The 22,407-nt window shown below is 39.8% G+C and overlaps 3 protein-coding genes across 3 annotated transcripts in view; all 3 read right to left on the bottom strand.

The window, feature by feature from the left end:
• tmem104 (transmembrane protein 104) overlaps nucleotides 1–1,136 on the bottom strand; it is a 62,690-nt gene extending 61,554 nt beyond the window's left edge. The window contains exons 1-2 of the mRNA XM_030058638.1: nucleotides 845–1,136; nucleotides 202–270 (exon numbers count right to left, since the gene is read on the bottom strand). Of these exons, the coding sequence (XP_029914498.1) occupies nucleotides 202–246 (45 nt within the window). The 5' untranslated portion in view covers nucleotides 247–270; nucleotides 845–1,136. The remainder of the gene's footprint in view (nucleotides 1–201; nucleotides 271–844) is intronic.
• Nucleotides 1,137–2,513: 1,377 nt separating this feature from the next.
• LOC115364073 (5-hydroxytryptamine receptor 3A-like) lies at nucleotides 2,514–9,933 on the bottom strand. The gene is made up of 9 exons (XM_030058489.1): nucleotides 9,845–9,933; nucleotides 8,650–8,822; nucleotides 8,498–8,542; nucleotides 8,228–8,337; nucleotides 7,300–7,469; nucleotides 6,707–6,870; nucleotides 6,398–6,608; nucleotides 6,162–6,314; nucleotides 2,514–3,958 (listed from the first exon to the last, which is right to left on the bottom strand). The coding sequence occupies exons 1-9, from the start codon at nucleotides 9,879–9,881 to the stop codon at nucleotides 3,672–3,674; spliced, it is 1,350 nt and encodes a 449-aa protein (XP_029914349.1). The 5' UTR covers nucleotides 9,882–9,933; the 3' UTR covers nucleotides 2,514–3,671.
• Nucleotides 9,934–11,247: 1,314 nt separating this feature from the next.
• Nucleotides 11,248–22,087, bottom strand: LOC115364273 (5-hydroxytryptamine receptor 3A-like). The gene is made up of 10 exons (XM_030058761.1): nucleotides 21,904–22,087; nucleotides 20,792–20,846; nucleotides 18,816–18,982; nucleotides 17,528–17,572; nucleotides 17,306–17,415; nucleotides 15,941–16,113; nucleotides 15,678–15,838; nucleotides 13,301–13,511; nucleotides 13,008–13,187; nucleotides 11,248–11,703 (listed from the first exon to the last, which is right to left on the bottom strand). The coding sequence occupies exons 1-10, from the start codon at nucleotides 21,904–21,906 to the stop codon at nucleotides 11,462–11,464; spliced, it is 1,347 nt and encodes a 448-aa protein (XP_029914621.1). The 5' UTR covers nucleotides 21,907–22,087; the 3' UTR covers nucleotides 11,248–11,461.
• Nucleotides 22,088–22,407: the final 320 nt, after the last annotated feature.

Below are 22,407 nucleotides of genomic sequence, written 5' to 3' on the forward strand. Positions count from 1 at the left end.
CAAGGTGAAAAATGTTATTGTCCCGCTCAGTTGGACTTTGTATCTAGGTATGCATTCACCATAAAGCATAATGACAGCCCTCATCTTTACTAGGGCTCACTTCACAGAATTCAGTTACAAGGAATGTACGTCCTAACTCAGTGTAAGTGCAGTATTTAGACAAGGGTTATTAAAAACAGCATAACGGCATATCATACTCACAAATGGGGAGTAGGGGTCCCCAGTCTCTGTTATGCCCCCTGCCATAGTGGATGTAGCACTGGTCCCCACCTGGAGGAGAAAAAAAATAGCTGTTTGATCTAGCACAGCTCTAATATGCTCAAAGCGACACGATACCTCCATTCAAAAATAAAAAAAAATCTATCAATTTAATGTTATGTTGCTTTTTGACAAAGATGCACACACGTAAAATATCAGCCAATGGCATTTTTAAATCGTTGAGAAAACACCCTTTAATTCGGCATACATACAAGCCACCCAACACCATTCATTTCAGTGAAATTACAACTTGCAGCTGGTTCACTCTGTACTCTCACACTGAGCACTGTGCACCGTGGTGACTGTCACAGAGAGCACACAACTCAATGTCCCATTTCACTCACAACATGTCACTGACACGGAGTGAAGCGTTACAACGTGTTAATGTTAACTGGCTGCTTATTAAAATAATGTGTAAGTCATGACTGGTGTCGGTCAGCTGACGTTGTGCAGCAGGCAGTGTTATCATTGCGACGTAGGCAATGGCAAAATGGGCGGATTTGACGGTTAGTAAACACTTGACAATCGTTACACACGAGCTACGGCATCTCGTAAACAAGCAGCGTCAAGAGTAAACAATGCTCACCTCACTTCTTTCAGGTGTACCTCGCTAGCTAACTACTATGCTAGCGGGATGCTCCCAGCTACCGCCAGCTGGACCAAGTCTACACGAGCTAGCCAGCTAACTGAATGGAAACCTCCCACCTAACATATGCTGTGTCCCCGCTGGTTAGGCGGAGGCCACACGGTACAAATCCAAACTCCGAGGAAGAACACTTTCCCTGGGCTGGCTAGCGTCCCACACAGACACAGCCGTACACACTGATGTTTATCATACACCTAATCTATCGACTCTACTTTGCTAATCAGCGTCAAGTCGGCCGTTGTTAATCCCGGAACTTGTTTTTTCAACTTCCAAAATAAAGGTCTTTTAACGGCGACGCGTTATCACGAGGGTTTGAATTCAAGTAGAGCTTTTATTCTGACGGGTCAACCGCCGTTCATCGAGCGTTATTGCGGTTACCATGACGACCCTGCCAGCGGGTCGGCCGCCGTGCGGACGTTAAGTCACGAGGTGCGCCGTTTCACTCCGGCGGCGCTTGTTTTGTACTTCATGTTTTCCCCGGGAGGCGACACCTCTCCGCCGGCAGGGTTTGCCGCTCAGTGAGCAGCTGGAAGTGAGTGTCGCTGCGTGTCACACGAGAACAAAACTTAAAATAACGAATCTGTCAGTGATCATGCTCCACGCCGTGCTGTTTGTACAACTCCACCCTCTCAAGCTACCTCTGTGTACAAAACGAACAACCCTAACCAGTCATATGACAGGTGCACCTGTGCTCCCTGTAACTTACCTTACAAAGTTACTGCTCTGGATTTAGAGCATTTTTGTAATAATATTATGAAATGTAAAAATAATCAGGACACTTTTATGGCGGGTAAAAAGTCCACTGGAAATATTATGCGAACTGGAAATGCCTACTGCTATTTATCATGTGTATACTGTATATTTCTTCTAAATTTGCCCATTGACCTGCCTCTATGCACATTTTATACACCCATGCACACGTTTTTTTTTTTTTGCACATTGCTTTTTGCACACTGGGTTGGGTACTCAGATCCTATTCTGTTGTACTTACCGGTAGATCTTATTCTTTATTTATTTATTTATTTATTTAAATCTTTTTTTATTTTATTTAATCTGTAATCTGTGGATACTGCTGAAAAACTGCAAATTTCCTGCGGGATGAATAAAGTATCTATCTATCTATCTATCTCCTGACAACAGATTTTAAAAAAAAAACAAAAAAAAAAACAGTAGAGACTTATTTGCTCATTCTGCAAAATGAGGAATATTGAGTTCACTATAATGCAGTTCCTCAGAAATCATTCCTATAATAGACTGTATATGAATGAGTATCATAAACATAGGCTGCATTCTTCTCCAGTCTTATCTTATCTTTACTTATACAATTAAATACTAAACCAACTTCAATAAATAACTGCCATACAAGAGCCCCTGTGTCAAAATGTTGATCCAAGGTCAAATGGATGTGAAATCTGTTTGGGACATGAAGACTTTTAGGAATCACTCAGTCAGATGGTCCAAGAGCACTCAAGACCTGAAAGTCTGAATTTAAAACTGTATTAAGCCAAGTAACTAGCTATCCTCAAGCAGTATTCAAATTCAAATTCAACTGAATACATTTTATTTATCCCAGAGGGGCCATTGAAAGGACAGGCACAAGAAACACTCACATAGAGACATGGAAACACAAACATATCAAATATATAAAACATATAAAGGTTTAAGTCCGTCCCTCAACCAAAGAGCCCTTGCATAAACCAAACATTGAGGTAGAGTTATCAGGTATATGCAGGTATAGACAATAAAATGCATTTATCAGTTAATGTAAATGCATGCCGAGCATTTCAGTGGAAGTTTCTTTGCTCCTACCTGAAAATGGCAGGTGTTTATTGCACAAAAAGTAACCCTAAAAAGTAACTAACCCTTTACATTAGCCCTTTACATTATCCTGAGATGTTTAATGCACTCTATTTTGTGATGTAGTGTTGCAATTTATAATGCCTCATCTTCTTCTACGTTTTACTTTTAGTCAGAGAAAGCAACAGCAAGTGACAAAGCAAGTTAAACTGAAACTTTACTGAAGTTCCTCTTCCCTTTCCTGTGCTTGACTGCTGAGCATCAAAATATTCAAAATAACACCAGCTAACTTCTGAGGTTGATGTGATCTCCTGTTGAAGGCACTCTCCTGGATTTTTGTGCAGTATGTTTGAGGCAAACATTAAAAAAAAAAAAAAAAAATGTTCCTTTGGTGTTGAATTCAAAAACAAGCATCCTATTGGTTGTCTTTGCTCTTTCCTACCTCATTTACAGTTAGTTTGGATTATAAGGGCCCTGCTGTTCCGTAACCAAAATCAAGGAGAGTGCCTTTAAAGCTGCACTATGCAAAATTACTAAGGGTCGACTGAAGTGACCCGCAACTCTAAGCAGGATAAGCAGCGGGAAAAATAAAAGAATGAATGAACGATTGAAGTGAGGACACTTTCGGTTCCACTGACAAAAACACAGAATAAGCTCTAAAGGGTCCTCACTGAAATCAAGCCATAGCAAATTTGCATGGTGCAGCATTAAACTCCAGTGTTGTTGTGTTTTGTGGTGGCTTATTCCTTTAACAGGTGATTTGACCAGTGAGCCAGCCTCCCAAAAACATGCTCAGTGCCATCGAGCCAAATCCCCTGAGACAAAGTGGACAATTGTTGCTCAAAACAAAGTAAAAAGTTGGAGTGTGCAGACTAAAAATGTTGCTAAAATACATTATATCACATCATCATCATCATCATCATCAGAGTAGTATCACTGCAAAACCATTGTATCACTGCAATCATTGCATTTAGTAAAACCACATGATATCCATGAACACCAGAAATGCAACAGAAATGATTACATAGAAGCAGAAGTAAATGTTGTCTAGGTATCTTGCTATTCTTCTATAGCGGCCAGGCTTTCTTGTCATTTTCTGCCTTCCAGTGGAAAACAGAATCTGATGGACGGCCTTCAGCTCCTCCAGGATCTGATTCAGCTGAGTGGAGTCAGACGGCCACTTCACATCCGAGTCTTTCCTCTCTGAATTTTCCTCCACAGGCGTCTCCAGGCAGCTGTCTGGGTTTCCTCCCGGCTCTGAAAAAAAAAAATTGTAAAGTTGAGATGTTCACCTAAAACGGCATTTCAAATCTCACGGTGTAACCGATGACACACAGTGTGTCCACTTTGAAATCACAACTGATGAGCTGTTCTGTTTACACAGGAGAGCAAGAACTCCTCAGGCATTTAGAGTAGTTATTTTTGCATGCATATTATCCTATAAAAACACTCAGCTTTTATTAAAAAAAAAAAAAAATGCAACCAGTGCATCCATTGCTATGCTAATAAATGTGAGGTTAGAAGCTAAAACCCTTACAAAGAAATTAGATCTGCCCAACGTTTATTGCTCATTTTGCAGTTTAGTCTTTTATTGCAGCATTGATTCAAAAACTGAAAGGTGGAGGCTGAAAGGTCAAGCAGCACCACACAGGGGCAGGAGGGAGTTTTGCAGCTGCCAGTTTGCAGTTTGCAGTTTGCAGCGGTCGATTGGCGGTTCAATCACAGGACTGTCAGGTGTGAAGGAGCTACAGTGTGATCTGATGTGGCTGAGGCTGTTCCTACATTATCGCCGAGGAGACGCCGCATCATAACAGAGATCAGATGGATGACAGCGCCAGCGTGTCTGTGGGAATGTTACCCAAGCCTTCTGCAGGATGACACCGGCTGGACCCCTCCATTATGTGCTGCGGCGTGAGGCCGGATGGAGCTGTGTGAGTAAATTATTGAGTGTTTGTGGGAGATGGCAGAGTGTGCAGCCAGCCAACAGAGCTGCTCTGGAGGCAAAAATAGTCTCACTGGTTGACTTAAAGCATCGGTTTGTCCAGTAACCTAACTTAAGACTTAAAGGAATATTTCACCCATACCTAATTTGCATCATTTACTCTCCTCACTGTAAACATATTCTAGTATATTCTAGTTTTTATCACTCTTATAGTGCATGCATAGGTTTTTCTTTTTTCTTATATTTTTTGCATCAATCCACTTAATTTTGTCACTGTTTAGATATGTGTTAGTGTTACAGGCAGTTTTTGTCCATATTTTGTGGAGTCTACTATCGTCCCTCTGCACTGTCTGGACATCCTGATGCTGCAACACAAGAATTTCCCAATTTAAGATCCATTAAGTGCATCTGTCCATCTATCTATATCTATTTATCTAGCTATTTCTTTATATCTATCTATCCATGGTGTGCAGTGGGACTCCCGGCATGAGGCACTTTCTAAAAGGGGCTTATTTAACAAAGGTTTTGCAGAAAGTACTTTGGCTTGTGATGTATTGAACATACTAATGGAGAGCTGGGCCTTGGATTACACGACATGAAGAGTCTGACAATTTTAAACAGACGTTTTCATATCCTGTTTCCCTGCTGTTAGCCAAAGTTGCAGGCTTGTAACACTGGTCCAACAGAAATGGCCACAGGTTTTCATGAGGTATGCACTAAGAACATTTTTTATCAGACATTCAAGACAAGTCAGGGTGAAAAAAAGACGTAAATGATATAAAAATGTGTAGTTTGTGGGGTGAGATCTTCCTTTAAACCAAGTGAAACAAAAGCAAGAGTCAGCTTTAAGTATGAAGTTGAGCACTCTCGCCAAGTTTGTCTAAGTTTTCTTGGTTGGAAAGTTTGCCTCGTTGGTCTTCCAAGTTCAAAGTAACCATACCAGCCTGTAGCTATCTAGGTAAGGCTGCAGACCAACTGACAACTGTAAAATGCACCCTAAACCATTAAATTCCCTTATTTTTATTACATTTTTTTTTTTCATTGTTTTCAAACATCATTGCAGACGTTTTTTACAGAGAGCGTAGTATATCTCAGATCATGCATTTTTATTCATACATCAGAAGTCATTGATATTATGGACATTATTCTTTTTAAGGTTGAAGATAGAATTGTGCATGTTGCTAGTGTTTAATTTCATTGGTGTGGCTGATGTTGTTCATGCTGATGCCAGTGCTTAAATGTTAATAAAAGGCGTGTTAACATAAGAGAGTATCAGTGAAAGCAGCTTGACCATCAGTACCACTATAGACACTGAAAATGTCCCGTCAGATTGCACATTTTTTAATATAGCAGGGGTATTATTCCTTTTATGTTGAGGGAATATTGATGATTGAGGGCTGCTGTCCATTTAAAAAACATACACTGAGGGAACTGAGGGCCCTGGGAACATATTGTAAGGTGGATCCCAAGTGGTGTCATTTGAATTAAGACTCAGAATTCCCAGTTTCATTACTGCACCTTGCTGGCATCCAACATTATCCTCTGTGCTGGCTGCAGAGGAAACCTCAGCATCTTCAACAACTTTATCATCCAAATCGACCAGGAAGCACACCACCATGGTCTCCAACAGGCTCAGGCTCGCCAGCAAAAAGATCGCGATGCAGAGGATAGCTACAACAAATGCAAAAATCACATAAAACAGCGTAGGTTGTGAAAAATGGTGCGGTAATGTAGTGAGCACAGCGTCTTCTCACCTATCACTGGCAGTTGGTCTGCGGTGGAGGGCAGAATGTCCTGAAGAATCAGCAGCAGGACAGAGATGGACAGCAGGATGGTCACTTTGAAGCCCAGTTTTTCTCCTCGGGCCTCGGTGATGAGGAAGGAGGCCACATCCAGAATGAGGAAGAAGACGACCGGCACCACGAGGTTTATGCTGTACAGCAGTGGTCTGCGCTTTAGAGTGATCTGGTAGGTGCAAAAGGATGGGAAAGATCAGTATTTTTACAAATATAAACTTAGCAAAATGAACAAAACCCGACTCCTGCTAAAATTTGACTGCTTACCATGTATATTAGGTAGTCGACTTTATAATGTCCTTCGTCATATATGCTATTTGTCATGTTGAGGCTGACAAATTGCCATTCTCCTGTCTGTTCCATTATGAGCTCTCTCACCACTGCATTCATGTCACTGGTGCTCACGAGGGCATCAAGCTCTATTTCATCCACTGAGCCAATGAATGAAAAAAAAAAAATCAGCCACAGAGTAAAGAGTAGGGCTTAGCATTATACTGATATCATATCGTTATCGAGATACGCTTATGTGCGATATCAATATCTCAAAAGGAAATGATATGGACGATATCAAATGTGGGCAACTGGTCTACTGCATTTTCGACGTCCATCTAGTATTATTACAATGGTTTTGTTGTTGTTGTTTTTGTTTTGTTTTTTGAAGAATGCTTAATTTTCACTGTTGTTACACTTAAAAATTCAAGTAAGTATGAACCAATAGTCATATCGTGTATTGTATCCGGATATTTAACATAAATATCAAGGTATAACGTTTTGTCCATATTGTGCATGTATGTGTGTGTGTGTGTGTGTGTGTGTGTGTGTGTGTGTGTGTGTGTGTGTGTATGATGAATCATGCTTACTAGTAAGACCTGCAGACCGGAAGGTGATGTAGCAGGTTTGGGTGTCGAAGGGAAACTTAAAGAGATCCATCATGCAGGTGGTGGTCATCCGATAGATCTCAATGACCTGACACTCACCAAAATAAAGCACCTTGACAAATTTGGAGTTTGAAGCATCGTGGTTCAAAATTCTATGGGAAAAAAATGAAAAATTAAATTTATATACATACACACTCACTCACACACACACACACACACACACACACACACACACACACACACAAATATATATAAATATAGATATAGATATAGATATAGATGTTGTTTTACCACTGATGAACTGACCCTGTAACTTGTATTTCATTAAAATCACACACACACACACACACGCACACACACACATCAATAACAACTACAAATAGTTGGTTTATACATTTTTAGACCACTTGTGAACACACAGAATTAATTAACAAATTGTTGCTTAATCTATCAATTGTTCTATCTTGATCTATCAACATATAATCAGTTAGCCTATATCCTGTTAAATTTAATGAAAAATGCCCATAAACAAGTTACCAAAGTCAAAAGCAACTTGTAAAAATGTTTCCCTAGTACGATAAGCAGCCAAAAAAAAAAAAAAAATCAAATAAAAATTAAAAAATTAAAAAATACAGACTATTTGGTTCATAATGATAGCGAATGTAGAAAAACAAGCAAATCTTTTTGGTACAATTGTTTGGCATATTTTCTTAATAAATTACAATTAAAAATAATTACACAGTTATAATTTAAAGTTTATGAGTTTCCAGATGAAAGGGAAAGTTTCCCCTTAATAACTCCTGGGCAACTAAACTGAGACATATTATTATACTTTCATATAGAAAAAAAATTGATATTTGTTTTTCTCAATCAACTCATTGATAAATATCGAGAGATGAATAATACTCACTTCTCATAGACGATAATATCTGGTCTCCAAAGTTTTTCTTTTGGAACTGCAAAGGAGTGAATCCCACAAAAGTCGTCCGGGTTCCATTTTAAAAGCTGATTTTCCCACTGCTGAACATGAACCGAGAAAACACAAGCTGACTGCCATGATCTCTGACATGCACTGCCACAGAAACTATCTCACAAAAAGTTTGAGCCACTGAAAACATCATTTTTATTTATTTTTTTTTTTTTTAAATGAAATTTCCCTCAGACAGTGGAGGATCCATACCACTGACTGTATGATGAAGGTGGTTAGTGTTTGAGCCTTCTCGTCCTGCAAAGCAACACACATTGAAGTAGCTTTAGTGAGTCTGTGATCATACAGCAGCCTATACACACCGATGGCTGAAGATGGAGAGCCACAGGGGCAGTAACACTCACCACATTCAGGATCCCGGCCAGGAACATGTCCACGGTCACTTTGGTGGAGTGATTCCAGCTCAACACGGGCCGCATCTCCGCGAGCTCAGCATTTTTCACGTCCAGTTTCAGATGTCTGAGCAGGTTTCTGTACGAGCATCTGTCCTCTGTCCTGTTGCTGCTGCCACCTGCCACTGGAACATCAGAGAGCTTACCATTTTACAGATGTGGATCACTTTGGAGCACCCGGTTAAAGAACCGCAGCAGACGAAGGGAGAGAGAGATCTGTGTTTTGTCCCTGAAGGCTCATCGTGACACTTTTAGATTTAACCCTCCTGTTATGTTCAAATTTACTAACATCTTTTATGTTTGGGGTCAATTTGACCCCAGCAGTTTAAACCTCCACAAAATTATTATGACTAAAATTGTTACCAAAGTTTATGTGTCAGGTACTTTATGTTTCTTTGTTGACGACCTAAATAGCCCTTTAAATAAAACATAACCCCCCCACCCCATCCACTTATACATCTACTATTTCTATTACGCGACAATGGAAAAATATGCAAGAAGAATAAAATCTCACTGATTGACCTAAAATTGGAGAGAAATATTAATTTTTGGTGTTTTAATATTTCTAAGTACAGATTTTTGTTATTTTTAACGTGAGGCACAATGCGTACAAAGTGTGTACAGGACATTGAAAACATATCATCATGTGAATTTCATGTTTACCCAGTAGTACCCATTAAAATTAGGAAAAGTCATGAAGCAAAAAAAAATGATTTTAATCATTTATTTAGAGATGTTAAACACTGAATGGGGTCAAATTGACCCCAAACATAATAGGAGGGCTAAAAGCTGCTGATAGCTGAACCATTTTCATGTGACAAAATTTTCACTTTTCCCCAGAATTTTATTCTCATCAGCCTCTGAAACAGCATTTAGATAATAATAGGCCAATTCTCATTGTCCTATTATTACCTAAATGTCTATCACACCCAGAATAACAACAATAATAAATAGGAATAGCCAGTTCGCACTTACTTGAAGCAAAGCAAGATTTCACATTAGAAGCTGTGCATGTAAATGGATTAAACTGCATCATGTTCATGATATCAGATTAGGACCACATCAACCAACCAGTGTTCATTTTAAAAAGGCCAGTATCAGGCAGAACCTCCAACCCGAGGAGAAGAAATGAAAGACATGAACTCACCCAGCAGGCTCAAAGTCAGCAGCCCCACTGCGAGCATGAAGCCGATGAGAAGCTCCAGGTGAATTTACTTTACCGGGTCCTCTTCTTACTCGTCGAATAATGAGCTGACGGCTTGTATTTGTTCGAGGGGAGTGGGGGAGGGCTCCACCTCCTCTCCTGGCCTTGTAGCTCGGTGATTAGGGAGGAACTGTGTGTCCCAGCAAGCCCACTGGGTTCTGGTAACTTCCACACTGACTGGGACTTCATCATCGACAACATAAGTTATGGTTGAAGTAGTTTTATTTGACATTGAAAAGACAGATATACACCGTGCAAAGAAAAACACATACTCTGGATACATGACATCACATCAGTGCACGCAGCAAACAGCAAAGGCAACTTATAGAAACAAGCTATTTCCATCGGGTTCCTGTACTTGCAACAGGCAGAAAAGGTCAAGCAGCATCAACATTATCGATCAGCTCCCATGGAACAGAAATAACACCATCAACAGCAATGCAGACATCTACACACGTTACACCATATTGTAAAGTTTAATAAAAAAAAAAAAAATAAAACAACAACATGTTTTTCTCTGGATGGCAGAAAGAAACTACATATTTCCCATCTTGCTTTAAAGGCAGAGTTTTACTTTTTCTCTGCAAAACTCCTCTCCGCCTGAGTCAATTTAATTTTGGAACTTTTTCCATTCCTCCACCAGAGTTTTTTTTTTTTTTTTTGCAAAGTGTTTTTCCCTGCCTCGGTTTTTTAATGCAGTGTTTTCAGGCTGCCAGCACTGGGACAGGTGTTCTAGTCGTGGCCCCGTGTAGCTATTACCCAGACAGATAGCTTGGAGCTAGGCTGTGCAGAAGTTAGAGAAGATGTTGTGCCATTCTTTTTTTTTTTTTCTACACCCACCATAAACCAAATGAGTCAACTCTGTGTAAGATGTTTGCAGCTGATTCCTTGAGAGATTTTGATGTGCTGCTGTATCTTAAGGTACAAATATAATCATACTGGGTCTGAGCCGAAGCCACTGGATTTGGTGCCACTGTTATTTTGCTATTCTGTAATACTGAGTCAGTACGTGTTTATGAGGAGCTTCATTCATTCAGCTCTGCTTGATGATCTTGCAGTGATCTATAAATCAGTGTTGGTATTTTGCCTGAACACAGTGACATTTTGCACATTTAGCTCACGCTCTCATGCAAACTGAGTTACAGTGAGTCAAACACATACACGAGCACACACAAAAACCACAGCAGAGAAAAATAAGGAGGTCAGAGGTCAGAGCTACCATGCCCTGACTGTCTTCCTGTGACCATGCAACAAAAAAAACAGACAAGAAGAGAAACAGAGGCAATTCTATATACTTTATTAATGCATACGCCTACGATCACTGAGTCTATGTGGTGTGATGAAAGATGGAAAGACTATGCCTTTTTCCCCTTAAGTAATCATTTATAGTTGTAAAATGCAGACCTCGGTCATCTAACTGTAGCTTAGAGAAATATACAGGGAGGTACAATGGAGCAAATATTGATTTATTAATAAATTTAGACAGTTGTACATGGGAGGCAGCGGCTCAGTTCCTTACAAAATGCAGACGCAGAAATCATAAAGAACCACAGAGCCCATTTAGTGAACCCACTCATTAAAAGTGTAAGCCATGAATGCAATAACGAAGATGAAATAGAGGCAAAAATAGACAATGTCAATTTTTTTCGCCACTTCCTTATAATATCTTGGTTTCTTCTTGCCTGGTTTGAAGATACTGATGAGCAGCTTTTGCAGCGTCATCCGCCGGTGAGCATCACCGCCGCTGATGTTCGGCTCATTTTCCTTCGTTTCCAAGCTGATGTCAACAGCCCTCGCCGGCTCTGAGAGAGAGAGACATGAGGCTTTAGGACCAGAACAAGATAAAGTCTCTTGCAGTCAATGTTTGTATTTTGCAGCCCCGGCACTGACAAGTCTGTTCCTGCAGTGACCTACCACCGTCAGCCACTCACGATGCACTATAGAACAAATTTTTTACACATCACCATCACATTTTTCTTTCCTTGCATTCATTACATCCATCTGCACAAAACAGCCATGGGTCCTTATTTAATAAAATGCTTCATTTTTACACTATCTTGACGGTTTTGTGAAAATTCCCGAACAAACACGGGTTCTTTGCTGTTTCAGATGAATTTCCTGAGTGTCCTGATGAAAAGGTATTGGAAAAAATCCTACTCCAACCTGTTAAGTCGCCACAAGCCAATTAATGCTGCAATGAACAAAATGTCCATTGAACTGGCAATCATCAATATCAAACTTGGTCAATAGACAAAAACTCTTGGAAAAATAAGTAATTTTTCCATTCTTGAAGGGAACATTGTGGATCATCTGTTTGTCATGAAGCTCTCCAGCCTGCATAAAAATGAGTTTTTGCAACCGGGTTTTATGCTGCTGAAGGGAATTACGGCTCTTTGATGGGAACTGGCTCTTTTGGCTACGTTACTTTTTGAAGCTTTTGCTTTGTGTCTGCTCTGCTTTGTGATTGCCTTCACTGCTGAAATGCATCCAAATGCTGCTGTGTTTTCAAGTTCGGCTCATCCTTTTTTTTTTCTCTCCAAATATGTCATATGCCTCTGAGTCTGCACTATCCCACTAGATTTCGACAATACCTGCCTGTACTCTGGTTAGGGTTAGGAAGGGATTAGGATTAGGGTTATCCAATCAGAGGCAGAGGAGGGTCTTCCAGGACTTCAGGTGGGCCTTGTGACTTTTTTCACTCACTTCAGGTAAAGGTGGAGTGGATTAGGGCACACAGTGAAATTCGGGTACAGCGATAAAAAGCATGGCTCTCACTTGCAACTTGGTTCCTATTGTTCGTACCAAAGAGCTGCCGGAAAGAATTCGATCATTTGCAAACTATTTTCATTTCTCTCAGAGATTAGAGCACTGCTATCAACAGATTCATTTATATCAGCTGTATAAAACATAAATGGCACAAAGTGGGACCAGTTTTCCCAGAAATGGCCCTGTTTGTTTACAGTGATTTTACTAATGTCTTAAGATGAATAGGGTCACAACGTATTGACATTAAAATGCTACACACACAGCACATTTAGAGAACAATGTTTCACCACTGAACCCTGTGCCATCAGTGCCATCAGAAAACTGAACCACATCATTTCACCTCCTTGTCTGCCAGGATCCTCACAGTTCTCCACCTCCTTCTGGGACTCAGCAAGGTCACCCGTCTCCAGTGCGTCCATGTCCTTTTCAACACAGTCGTCCAAATTAACCAGCAGGCTCACCACCATGGTCTCCAGCAGGCTCAGACCCGTCAGTGTGAAGATGACACTACAGTAAAAAGCTAGAGGCGAAGCACATACATCAGATATCAGTGTCAGAGGAAGGTGTTTTTGTAATAGTGTGGTGACATGCTTTGGAAAATCTTGTTTGATATTGATGTCAGAGGCCTCTCACCCATCAGTGGCAGCCGGTCTCCAGTGGAGGGCAGAATGTCTTGAAGAATCAGCAGCAGCACAGAGATGGACAGCAGGATGGTCACTTTGAAGCCCAGTTTTTCTCCTCGGGCCTCACTGATGCAGAAGGAGGCCACGTCCAGGACCAGCAAAAAAGTTATTGGTATTACAAGGTTGATGACGTACAGCAGCGGTCTCCTCTCCAGAATGATCTGAAAAAGAAAGAACAGTGCCCTCTTTGAGTTTTTGTGTCATAAAGCAAGCCGGCAAAGTTTCCTAAACACAACCTAATGACCCTGACATGCCAAGCCAAAGGTTGGACACTGGATCTCCTGCACCGTCTGGCCTCGTCAGCAGCTTCCCAGCCAATTCGGTGAGAGAGAGCCTTCTGATTGGCTGTTCAGCCTAAACAAATCAGGGTACAAAAAGAGAAATGGACTTCAAATTGGAAAAAATTTTTTGCAGGAAGCATGAGGTGATCAGATTGACAGTCTAAGTCAGTGCTTGTTCTTTAAAGTCAGCTCGGTCTGTCCTGGGCTTAAAGCTTGTGAAGGTGACTTTTTATTATATGTCTTCATAATTTAAATCGTTTAAACCAATCAGCTGCAGCTTGCACTGGAAACCAGTGACGTGAGGCCACAGTGTGTTCAAGTTTCCAGCGGCAGCATTCTGAACAAGCTGAAGACTTAAACTGTTCATTTAACCAAGGAACTGCCCGATAATTTATACCTGTAGGACTTGACAACACTTCAACAGTGCAACATCCCTGTGTATATAAGGTGTATATAGATATACGTTTTATCTCTCTATTTAGTGTTGCAATATTTTTTAGGATTAATGCACACACTGAGACTGAATGCACATAATGCACATGCACATAATGCACATATTTTTAAAATTTGTAAAGCACATATTTTTATATTTTGTATGTCTTTCTATTTTCTTATAATTTAATTCTTCTCTTGAGCACTGAGCAACTGTAACTGACCCAGTTCCCCTCGGGGATCAATAAAGTGTTTCTGATTCTGAGGTTTTTTTTTTTTTTTTTGGAAGCACAGCTAGGAAGACCAGAGAAACGGACTTTACAGTAGGGGTGGGTAAAAATATTGATTCATCAATGCATTGGAATATCTTTTTTCACAATTCAATATCGATTCACAAAAGCCTCTGAATCGATTCAACTCCAAAACCAGTAGGGGGCGCGGTGAGCAACACCTCCGTGTGATTCGTGCTGTACGGACGGAAGCCGCACTGTACACAACAACAACATGGAAGCAAGTAGCAGCAGCATGAAGTTGGCGCCTGCGACTTTAAAATCTGACGTTTGGGCTCACTTTGCATTTAAAAGTAACCCTGGAACACAGGTGACAGACGAGAGTCAAGTCGTAAACTGTGCTAGGCAGTATTAACATAGTGCAATAATACCACGAACCTGTGCAGCCACCTTAGCTGACACCATGCCGATGTCATGCAGCAACCTGTGGCTAAACCAAACAGATGCAACTCCACACATCCTTTATCCTTTTAAGCATTATTACACGAGAGGGTGAGCTTGATGCTAACGGTCGCATCACTGAAGTGACAATAATGACGGTCAAGCACATCCTCTCATGTAATAATGCGATTATACAACTATTACCAACAAAATTAAATGTATAATCAAAATGTGTGTGCATTACTGTGAGCATTTCGCTCTCAAAATATAGATGTTTTTTGCCGGTATTCTCTCCGTTTCTGCGGAAATACATGAGATCTGACGTTAACTAGTTCTTGTCAGCCAGCCAACTTGGGCTTATCATGTTTTCTAGACATCGTGATTTCGCCATAAAAAACATCTATCTTTTAATAAACTCACCGACAGATGTTTTATTTCAGCTGGGGGTGTGTCACTCCAAGTTAACGTCAGCAGCAAAAATTATCTGTGCATTTCGACTTATTACAGAATCGATATCAAAGTGTTTAAATCAATATCGAATCGAATCGAAATCGAATCGAATTGTTACCCAAAGAATCGAAATCGAATCGGATCGTGAGGTTCTTAACAATACCCAGCCCTACTTTACAGTAATCAAGGCTGGAAGATGCAAATGCATGGATGACAGTTTCAGCATCACAAGATGATAGAATGGGATGGATTTTGAAACTCAAATTCTTATCATTCTCATTCTCATCACGGGCTGATTAAATGTTCGACCAAAACTGAAACCAGAAATGTGGTGTGGAGACTGCTGGAGGCTGACAGTCACCTTAACGACGGTTTCATCTCTTTACTGTGATAATAATGGAAACCTAAGATGAACGTGGTGATGATTTAGTGATTTTAAAATGCTACACATTGCACCTGTAGCTCACACCTCACACACACCCCGAAAGCTTACCATGTACTTGAGCTGATCCCAAGCTGTTAAGCCAATGTTATACTGCTCCACAGTAATGTTGATGCCCACTAGTTCCCATTCTCCCAGAGATGTGAAGACTTCTCTGGTGTGATGATTCATGGTGCTTTGGTTGAAATATGACCGAAGTCGCACTTCGTGCACTGAAATGAAATATAGCTTGTTTCACATTTAATGAATTTTACGATGTGTGTGTGTATGAGAGAGAGAGTGACAGAGAGATAATTTCCACATGTAGAGGTTACCTGTGTTTAAGACGGACTGAAAGGTGATGGAGCAGATCTGAGTGTCAAACGGAAACCGGTAGAGGTCCATCCTGCAGGCAGTGGTCAGCTCATATCGATCGACCACTTGAAGTAATCCAAAATGAAACACAAGGGCATACTGGTTGTATATGGAAACCCCGGAGTTTCCAATGCTAAAGGTGAAAAAAAAAAAAAAAAGAAAACACAAGCATGAAAAATTTAGTCCGTTTACAATAAACGGTGCTCAGTTTGCACACAGCTCTCAAAGCGTGAGGCTCTCTGGCTATTTCGATAGATAAAAGACATTTTGTGGCGAACAAACAAGCCTGGTCCCATAAGGCTCACTTAACTAAACACAGCAGTTTGACTAAGGCAACTAAACACACAAAAACCCACATTGTATAGTTCTTCCCATTGTTTCGCCTCAAAAAGGGACATGAAATATGACTACATGCTGCCTGGAGCACATCCTCAGGTTGACTGAACTGATGAACTTTATTGATAGGATGAATAGGCAGCAGTGGGCCGGTGTCATGCTGGTGGTAAAGAAAATTAAGAATCTGTTTGGATAGAACGAGGACTATTATTGAGTCTCATCAAATCTGCAAACAGCTCATTTTCATCTTTTGGGGGGGCGACTGGAGGTCATTTTCTGCCCACGTTGCTGCCTCACGACGAGGTTAACCCTGCGAAACATTTGGGCTTTTATTTTGGAAGGTTTAATTTCACAAAATTCACTTTGTTCCTTTTTATTGTTATTTTTAAACATTTATTTTTGTGGTAATTTATGGTCATTTTCCTGAGATTTAATTTGAAATATATTTATATATCTTTTGTTAATCTTTTTTTTATGGTGGGTTGATCTACTATTTATTTATCTATTTGGTCAAAGTGTTAAATGCTTTTGAAAGGCTTCTGGGCGCAGACTTAAAATGTGATCAAGCATCACTGATGTTTATGTATATAATTTTAGTAACTATAAATCTGGTTTTCACGTCAATTTTAATTTTCTGCTAATTTTCGGAAGGAAGGCTGATTTTCTGACTTTTGTTTTGGTGTAAAGTCTTTTTTTTTGGTTATTTTTTATTCATTTATTCATTCGTGTATTTATTATTAGTTGTAGTGGTAGTAGCATTATTATTATTATTATTATTATTATTATTAATGTTAGTATTTGTATTAGTATAGCTACTTTCTTGTTTCTTTCTTGTTTTCCCCTTTGTTTTGTTGTTTTCTTACTAATCAGCTGAACTGGCTTTGTTTCAAAGAGTTAATTGTCTTATAGAACAATAACATAACTCCAGTAAGCAGAACAACTGAGAAACAAAATAATATTCTGACAGAAAAAGAACAAATAATACTCACTCCTCAAGAATAACTATATCTGGGATCCAGAGCTTTTCCCTTTGAATGGAAATCCGACGGAGTCCACAGACCTCTTTAGGGCGCCATTGTAAGATGTCACTGTCCCAGGACTCAGTGGAGACAGACACTGAACTCAGATCAGGATCAAACCAGCTATTATTTCTGCCAACATTCACTTGTATATGACAGATTAACAAACAGATTAAAAAAAGAAACACTTACTGTTGAGGCTGTGACAAAGCAGGTGAACGTCTGCTTCTTCTCATCCTGCAGAAAGGCACAGATCAGAAACTTTGGATGGGAAATAAAAGGGTTGTCATCTTGCAAACACCAATGCAGAGGAAGTAAACAGATTATAACTAAGACAACAATCACAAATACAGCGGCAGGTGGCAATGACGGGGTCCACATCATTATGGATTATGCAAAAGATGAATCTCAGGACGAATGGAAGAAGAACATCAACAACAACAACGATGGATGGTTGCTTGAGTGCTGACCGTCAGATCGTGTGTATCAAATTTCATACGAATCCATTAAGCTGTTTACCTGATATAACGTTTTTCACATTTGTAGCGCCCTCCGGAGATGAAATGAAATGCACTTGAACACATGATCTTAGGGTCTCAAATTCCAGACTGATATCTGAATGTGTTCATTATATTATGGCAAGTTTTGTAAAATTAGCCTGCCTTAAAAATAATATATAGGGAAACATTTGTGCGTATCAAAATGGCAAAATAGTGAAAAATGGCCAGACACAAATGGGCATGGCTCATACAAAAGGATTCATCTCGACCCACAGAATCCAGGAAAAAAATAATTTTGTCTCTGAGATTTACAGTTACAGATTTAGGTTATAGGCCACCATCTCACCATCAGTAATTTTTCTTTTCTTTTCTTTCCTTTTTTTTTTTTTTTTTTTTTTTTTTTTTTTTTAATGATTTAGGGTTAGGGTTAGGGTTTTTCAGTAGTGGGTGATATTTCCAACCTATGTGCCAAGTTCAGGAGTTGCGGCTGTTGAAGTTTCTGAGACCCTGATAATTTTAGGGCACAAGAAATGGAAGAAACAGGAAAAATAAACAATAATGATTATAATCCTTACAGATTATAATCAGGGTTCCAGCAGCTTCACTGATGTCAGAACTCACACTGAGATTTGTATAACTGAGTTTACACACATTTTATGCTGCCATAAACCTTTATGACAGAAATTAAGTACGCTATATTATCAAGCTGATGTAAATTGACATGACATATATAAATGCTTATGTGAAAAATCTGAGTTGTTTGTATTTCCTTTGGTGGTTCTTTGCTTTATGATGATCACTGGTTTCCCTTCCTCTTATTATTATTAACACCACATTACTGACTGCATGGCACAGCAACGTTCACAGTTCACAAATCAAAAGGGTAATCCCTCACTGACTTTTGTTTGTGTTTCACCATCTGTCGGTCTTTGTCCCATGTGAGTTTGGGCCCCGGCAAATAAAGCTGCGAAGACACTCACCACCTCCAGGATGCCATTCAGTAACATGTCGACCATCACAGACGTTGTTTTGGTGAAATTCTTCACGGGTCGCGTTTCTGCAAGCGCTGCACTTCTCTCTCCCAGGTTGAGGAGGCTGAGCAGGGCAGGATACGAGCAGTTACTGTCCTGGGCGCCACAAACACCCCCTAACACAGAGCGAGACACCCGACATGACCTCTACAGACACAGCCAACTGTAATATGGCAAGCTTAAAGAACATCCAAGGCACACTGCTCTACTGAACAAAATATTTTAAAAGCCTTTACGATTAAACGGCTCAGCACAATTTAAAAACCTGGCCACTGATCAAAGTGTTTCAGCTGCAACAGCTGTCGTCAGGTTGCAGAGGAAATAACAGCAAGCAAAACACCATTACATAGTGACATAAATCAATATTTTTTTCAGAAAGGAATGTGTACATTAAACATCTCATGTCAATACATACTGTATACATATCAGAAAATTTAAAAGAAAAAAGAAAAAAGGGGGCTAAAGGAAAAAATGGGTACTCAATAAAAAAAAAAAAAAAAATAGACAATAATGTTCACAATGGAGTGGGAAAGATATGTGCATATATTAAAGAAATGCCCACAGTACTCTGTATGTATGACAATAAAGGAATCATCACATACAAGAATGGAAGCCAGAAATAAAACTCAGATTTTCACTCAAGGTCAGAGGTGCAGAACAATTGCTGATAACAAAATAACATTTAATCAACTTGATTATAACTTTTAAGCAACATACATTCAAATTCAACACAGCAAAGTTAGTCAAAATATATTCCATACATACCGATGTAAATGTCAACAACATTTTCACCTCATTAATTTACCAAGTTAGACATAACAGCACTAGATTTTTGTTTTCTAGGATGATGACAGAATGCTCTGCAAAGTCCCGCCCTACTCTGCCTCTGATTGGCTCTAACCAACGAAAACTCACGTACCGGTCGGCTATCAGCAACTGCCATTTATGGTCACACTCAGCTCAGCCCCTCCACACACACACACACACACACACACACACACTCACACAAACACACACACACATATACGCAGTGAAGTGAAAATAGTGTTAGTCGATTTGCCGATGACTACGCTCTTTACGTTACTGTCCCTGCAATAAAAACTTTGCACTACCTCCAAGGGAAATTCTCCAGTACAACATTAATGCGTGGACTTTTATTCGTAAACGTTACACTTCATATTTTATCCATAACACAAGGTGTGGGCTGGGTCCAGCTGTGGCCCGAGGTCCAGACTTTGAGAAACCCTGGTTTAAACTGTCTCCTTTCCATTCTCCCTGCTGCTGTCTGCACACAGTTGGCAAAGTTGGAAATATCAGAGTTCATTTTCCTCCTTTCAGAAAAAGCAATTTGCTTGAATTGATTCCTATACAGCATGAAAAACTGCTTCCATGACACCTAAACTTTGTTAGTCTTGGTCAGACTTTCTGTTTTCATCATTATTTCTCTGTGCTGAGTGGACTTTTGGTGATATCACAGCTATCATGTTACACTCTGCTTTCTTTAAGCAGAAATGGAAGCCTCTGCCAGGAAATAATCCCACAACAAACATATCACCTTACGTCCACATACTTTATCACCCAGAGCAGCAGTTCATGTCAAGCTCAGTAAATAAATATTCTATTTACATACAGCATGCTTTAAAAATACTGAAATCTAAATATGACAGACAGAAGAAAATGGGTTTTAAGTTCAAATTACACCAGTTATCTCTTTAAAGGTGCACTTTGCAAAATTACTGAGAGTTGACTAAAGTGAGGACCCTGTAGACTCGATCATTAATCTGCACACTTATTCCACATTTTTTGTCTTAAGGATTTTCAGTGCCGGTCAATCCTCAGCAGTGCAGCATAGTTCACCTTTGTGACACCAATGTGACAGGAGGAAGAAAGGCAGTGAAGGAGCTCATGTAAGAATCTGGACTCACCCATCAGAGCCAAAGCACAAAGGAGCCGCAGGGTGCTCATGGTCGGGCCGGGGTCCTGACATGTGGTGACGGAACAGGTGGTTTGTTATTTATAAGTGCTGCAAACAAGTCAAACAACTCGCTGTATTTCTGAGTGATGTCACTCATTCATCAAGCCGTGACCTATATCTCTGCAATTAAAAAACAGATGCTGAACAATGAGCTATAGATTGGGTTCATCATATTACTGCACTGACATCTGATTGGCCTTTATCTGTTGCCCTGAAAACACTGAAGACTTTATTATGTGCTCTTCAGCTGAGTCAACAACCCCATTTCCTCACAGGCTGTATTTAATGTATAGACACGCACAGCGTTGTGTTTAATGTTATGATTAAATATATAATTTGTCTGTTTAAGTTGCTATAGACCTTTTAATGGCCATTGTGACAGTTGACATCTTGCAATTAGAAACACTGCAAAAAATACTCCATCTTAACAAGTTATTCAGTCTCATTTTGTCTTAGAGTCTTTTCCTCAAGTAAATGAAAGAAATCTAATTGTGGTATGAGGTAATTGTACTTTTTGTCCAATGCAGCTTAATTTGTTTTAGGATTTTTTTTCTGTCAACAAGTATGAATACATCAGGAGGGAAAGGCAGATCAGTTAGTATGAAGAAAACAGACACTTTAGCGTGTCTGTTAATAATAATCACACAAGTGTGATTATCTCATTCCTCTGGCAGATTATTTACCTTGTTTGATGAAAAACAAGATTTTAACACTGCTTGAGCCTATGTGACTTGTTGAGATTAAGATTTTTTGCAGTGTAGAAATGCAGAAATAAACAAAAAGGTGGATAAACTATAGCCTTCAGATCCTGATTATTGTGAAGAACCAGCAATACAAACACAAGCCAGAGATACAGTGGAGGAAATAATTATTTGATCCCTCTCTGATTTTGTAAATTTGCCTACTGACAAACAAATGAACACTCTATAATTTTAATGGTAGGTTTATTCTAACAGTGAGAGATAGAATATCAAGAAGAAAATCCAGAAAATCACATTATATAAAAGATATAAATTGATTTGCATTTCACTGAGTGAAATAAGTATTTGATTCCCTACCAACCATTAAGAATTCTGGTTCCCACAGACCGGTTAGATACTCCTAATCTCAACTTGTTACCTGCATAAAAGACACCTGTCTCAATTTATCACCTGCATAAAAGACACCTGGTCACAGAATCAATCAATCAGACTCCAACCTCTCCACCATGGGCAAGACCAAAGAGCTGTCTAAGGATGTCAGAGACAAAATTGTAGACGTGCACAAAGGCGGAAGGGGCTACAAGACCATCAGCAAGAAGCCGGGTGAGAAGGAGACAACTGTTGGTGCAATTATTCAAAAATGGAAGAAACAAAAAATGACCATCAGTTGACCTCTGTCTGGGGCTCCACGCAAGATCTCACCTCGTTGGGTATCAATGATCATGAGAAAGGTGAGAAATCAGCCTACAACTACACGGGAGGAGCTTGTTAACGATCTCAGGCAGCTGGGACCACAGTCACCAAGAAAACCATTGGTAACACACTACGCCGTAATGGACTAAAATCCTGCAGTGCCTGCAAGGTC

Source organism: Myripristis murdjan, chromosome 8, assembly GCF_902150065.1.
Source record: "Myripristis murdjan chromosome 8, fMyrMur1.1, whole genome shotgun sequence".
Taxonomy (NCBI): Eukaryota; Metazoa; Chordata; class Actinopteri; order Holocentriformes; family Holocentridae; genus Myripristis; species Myripristis murdjan.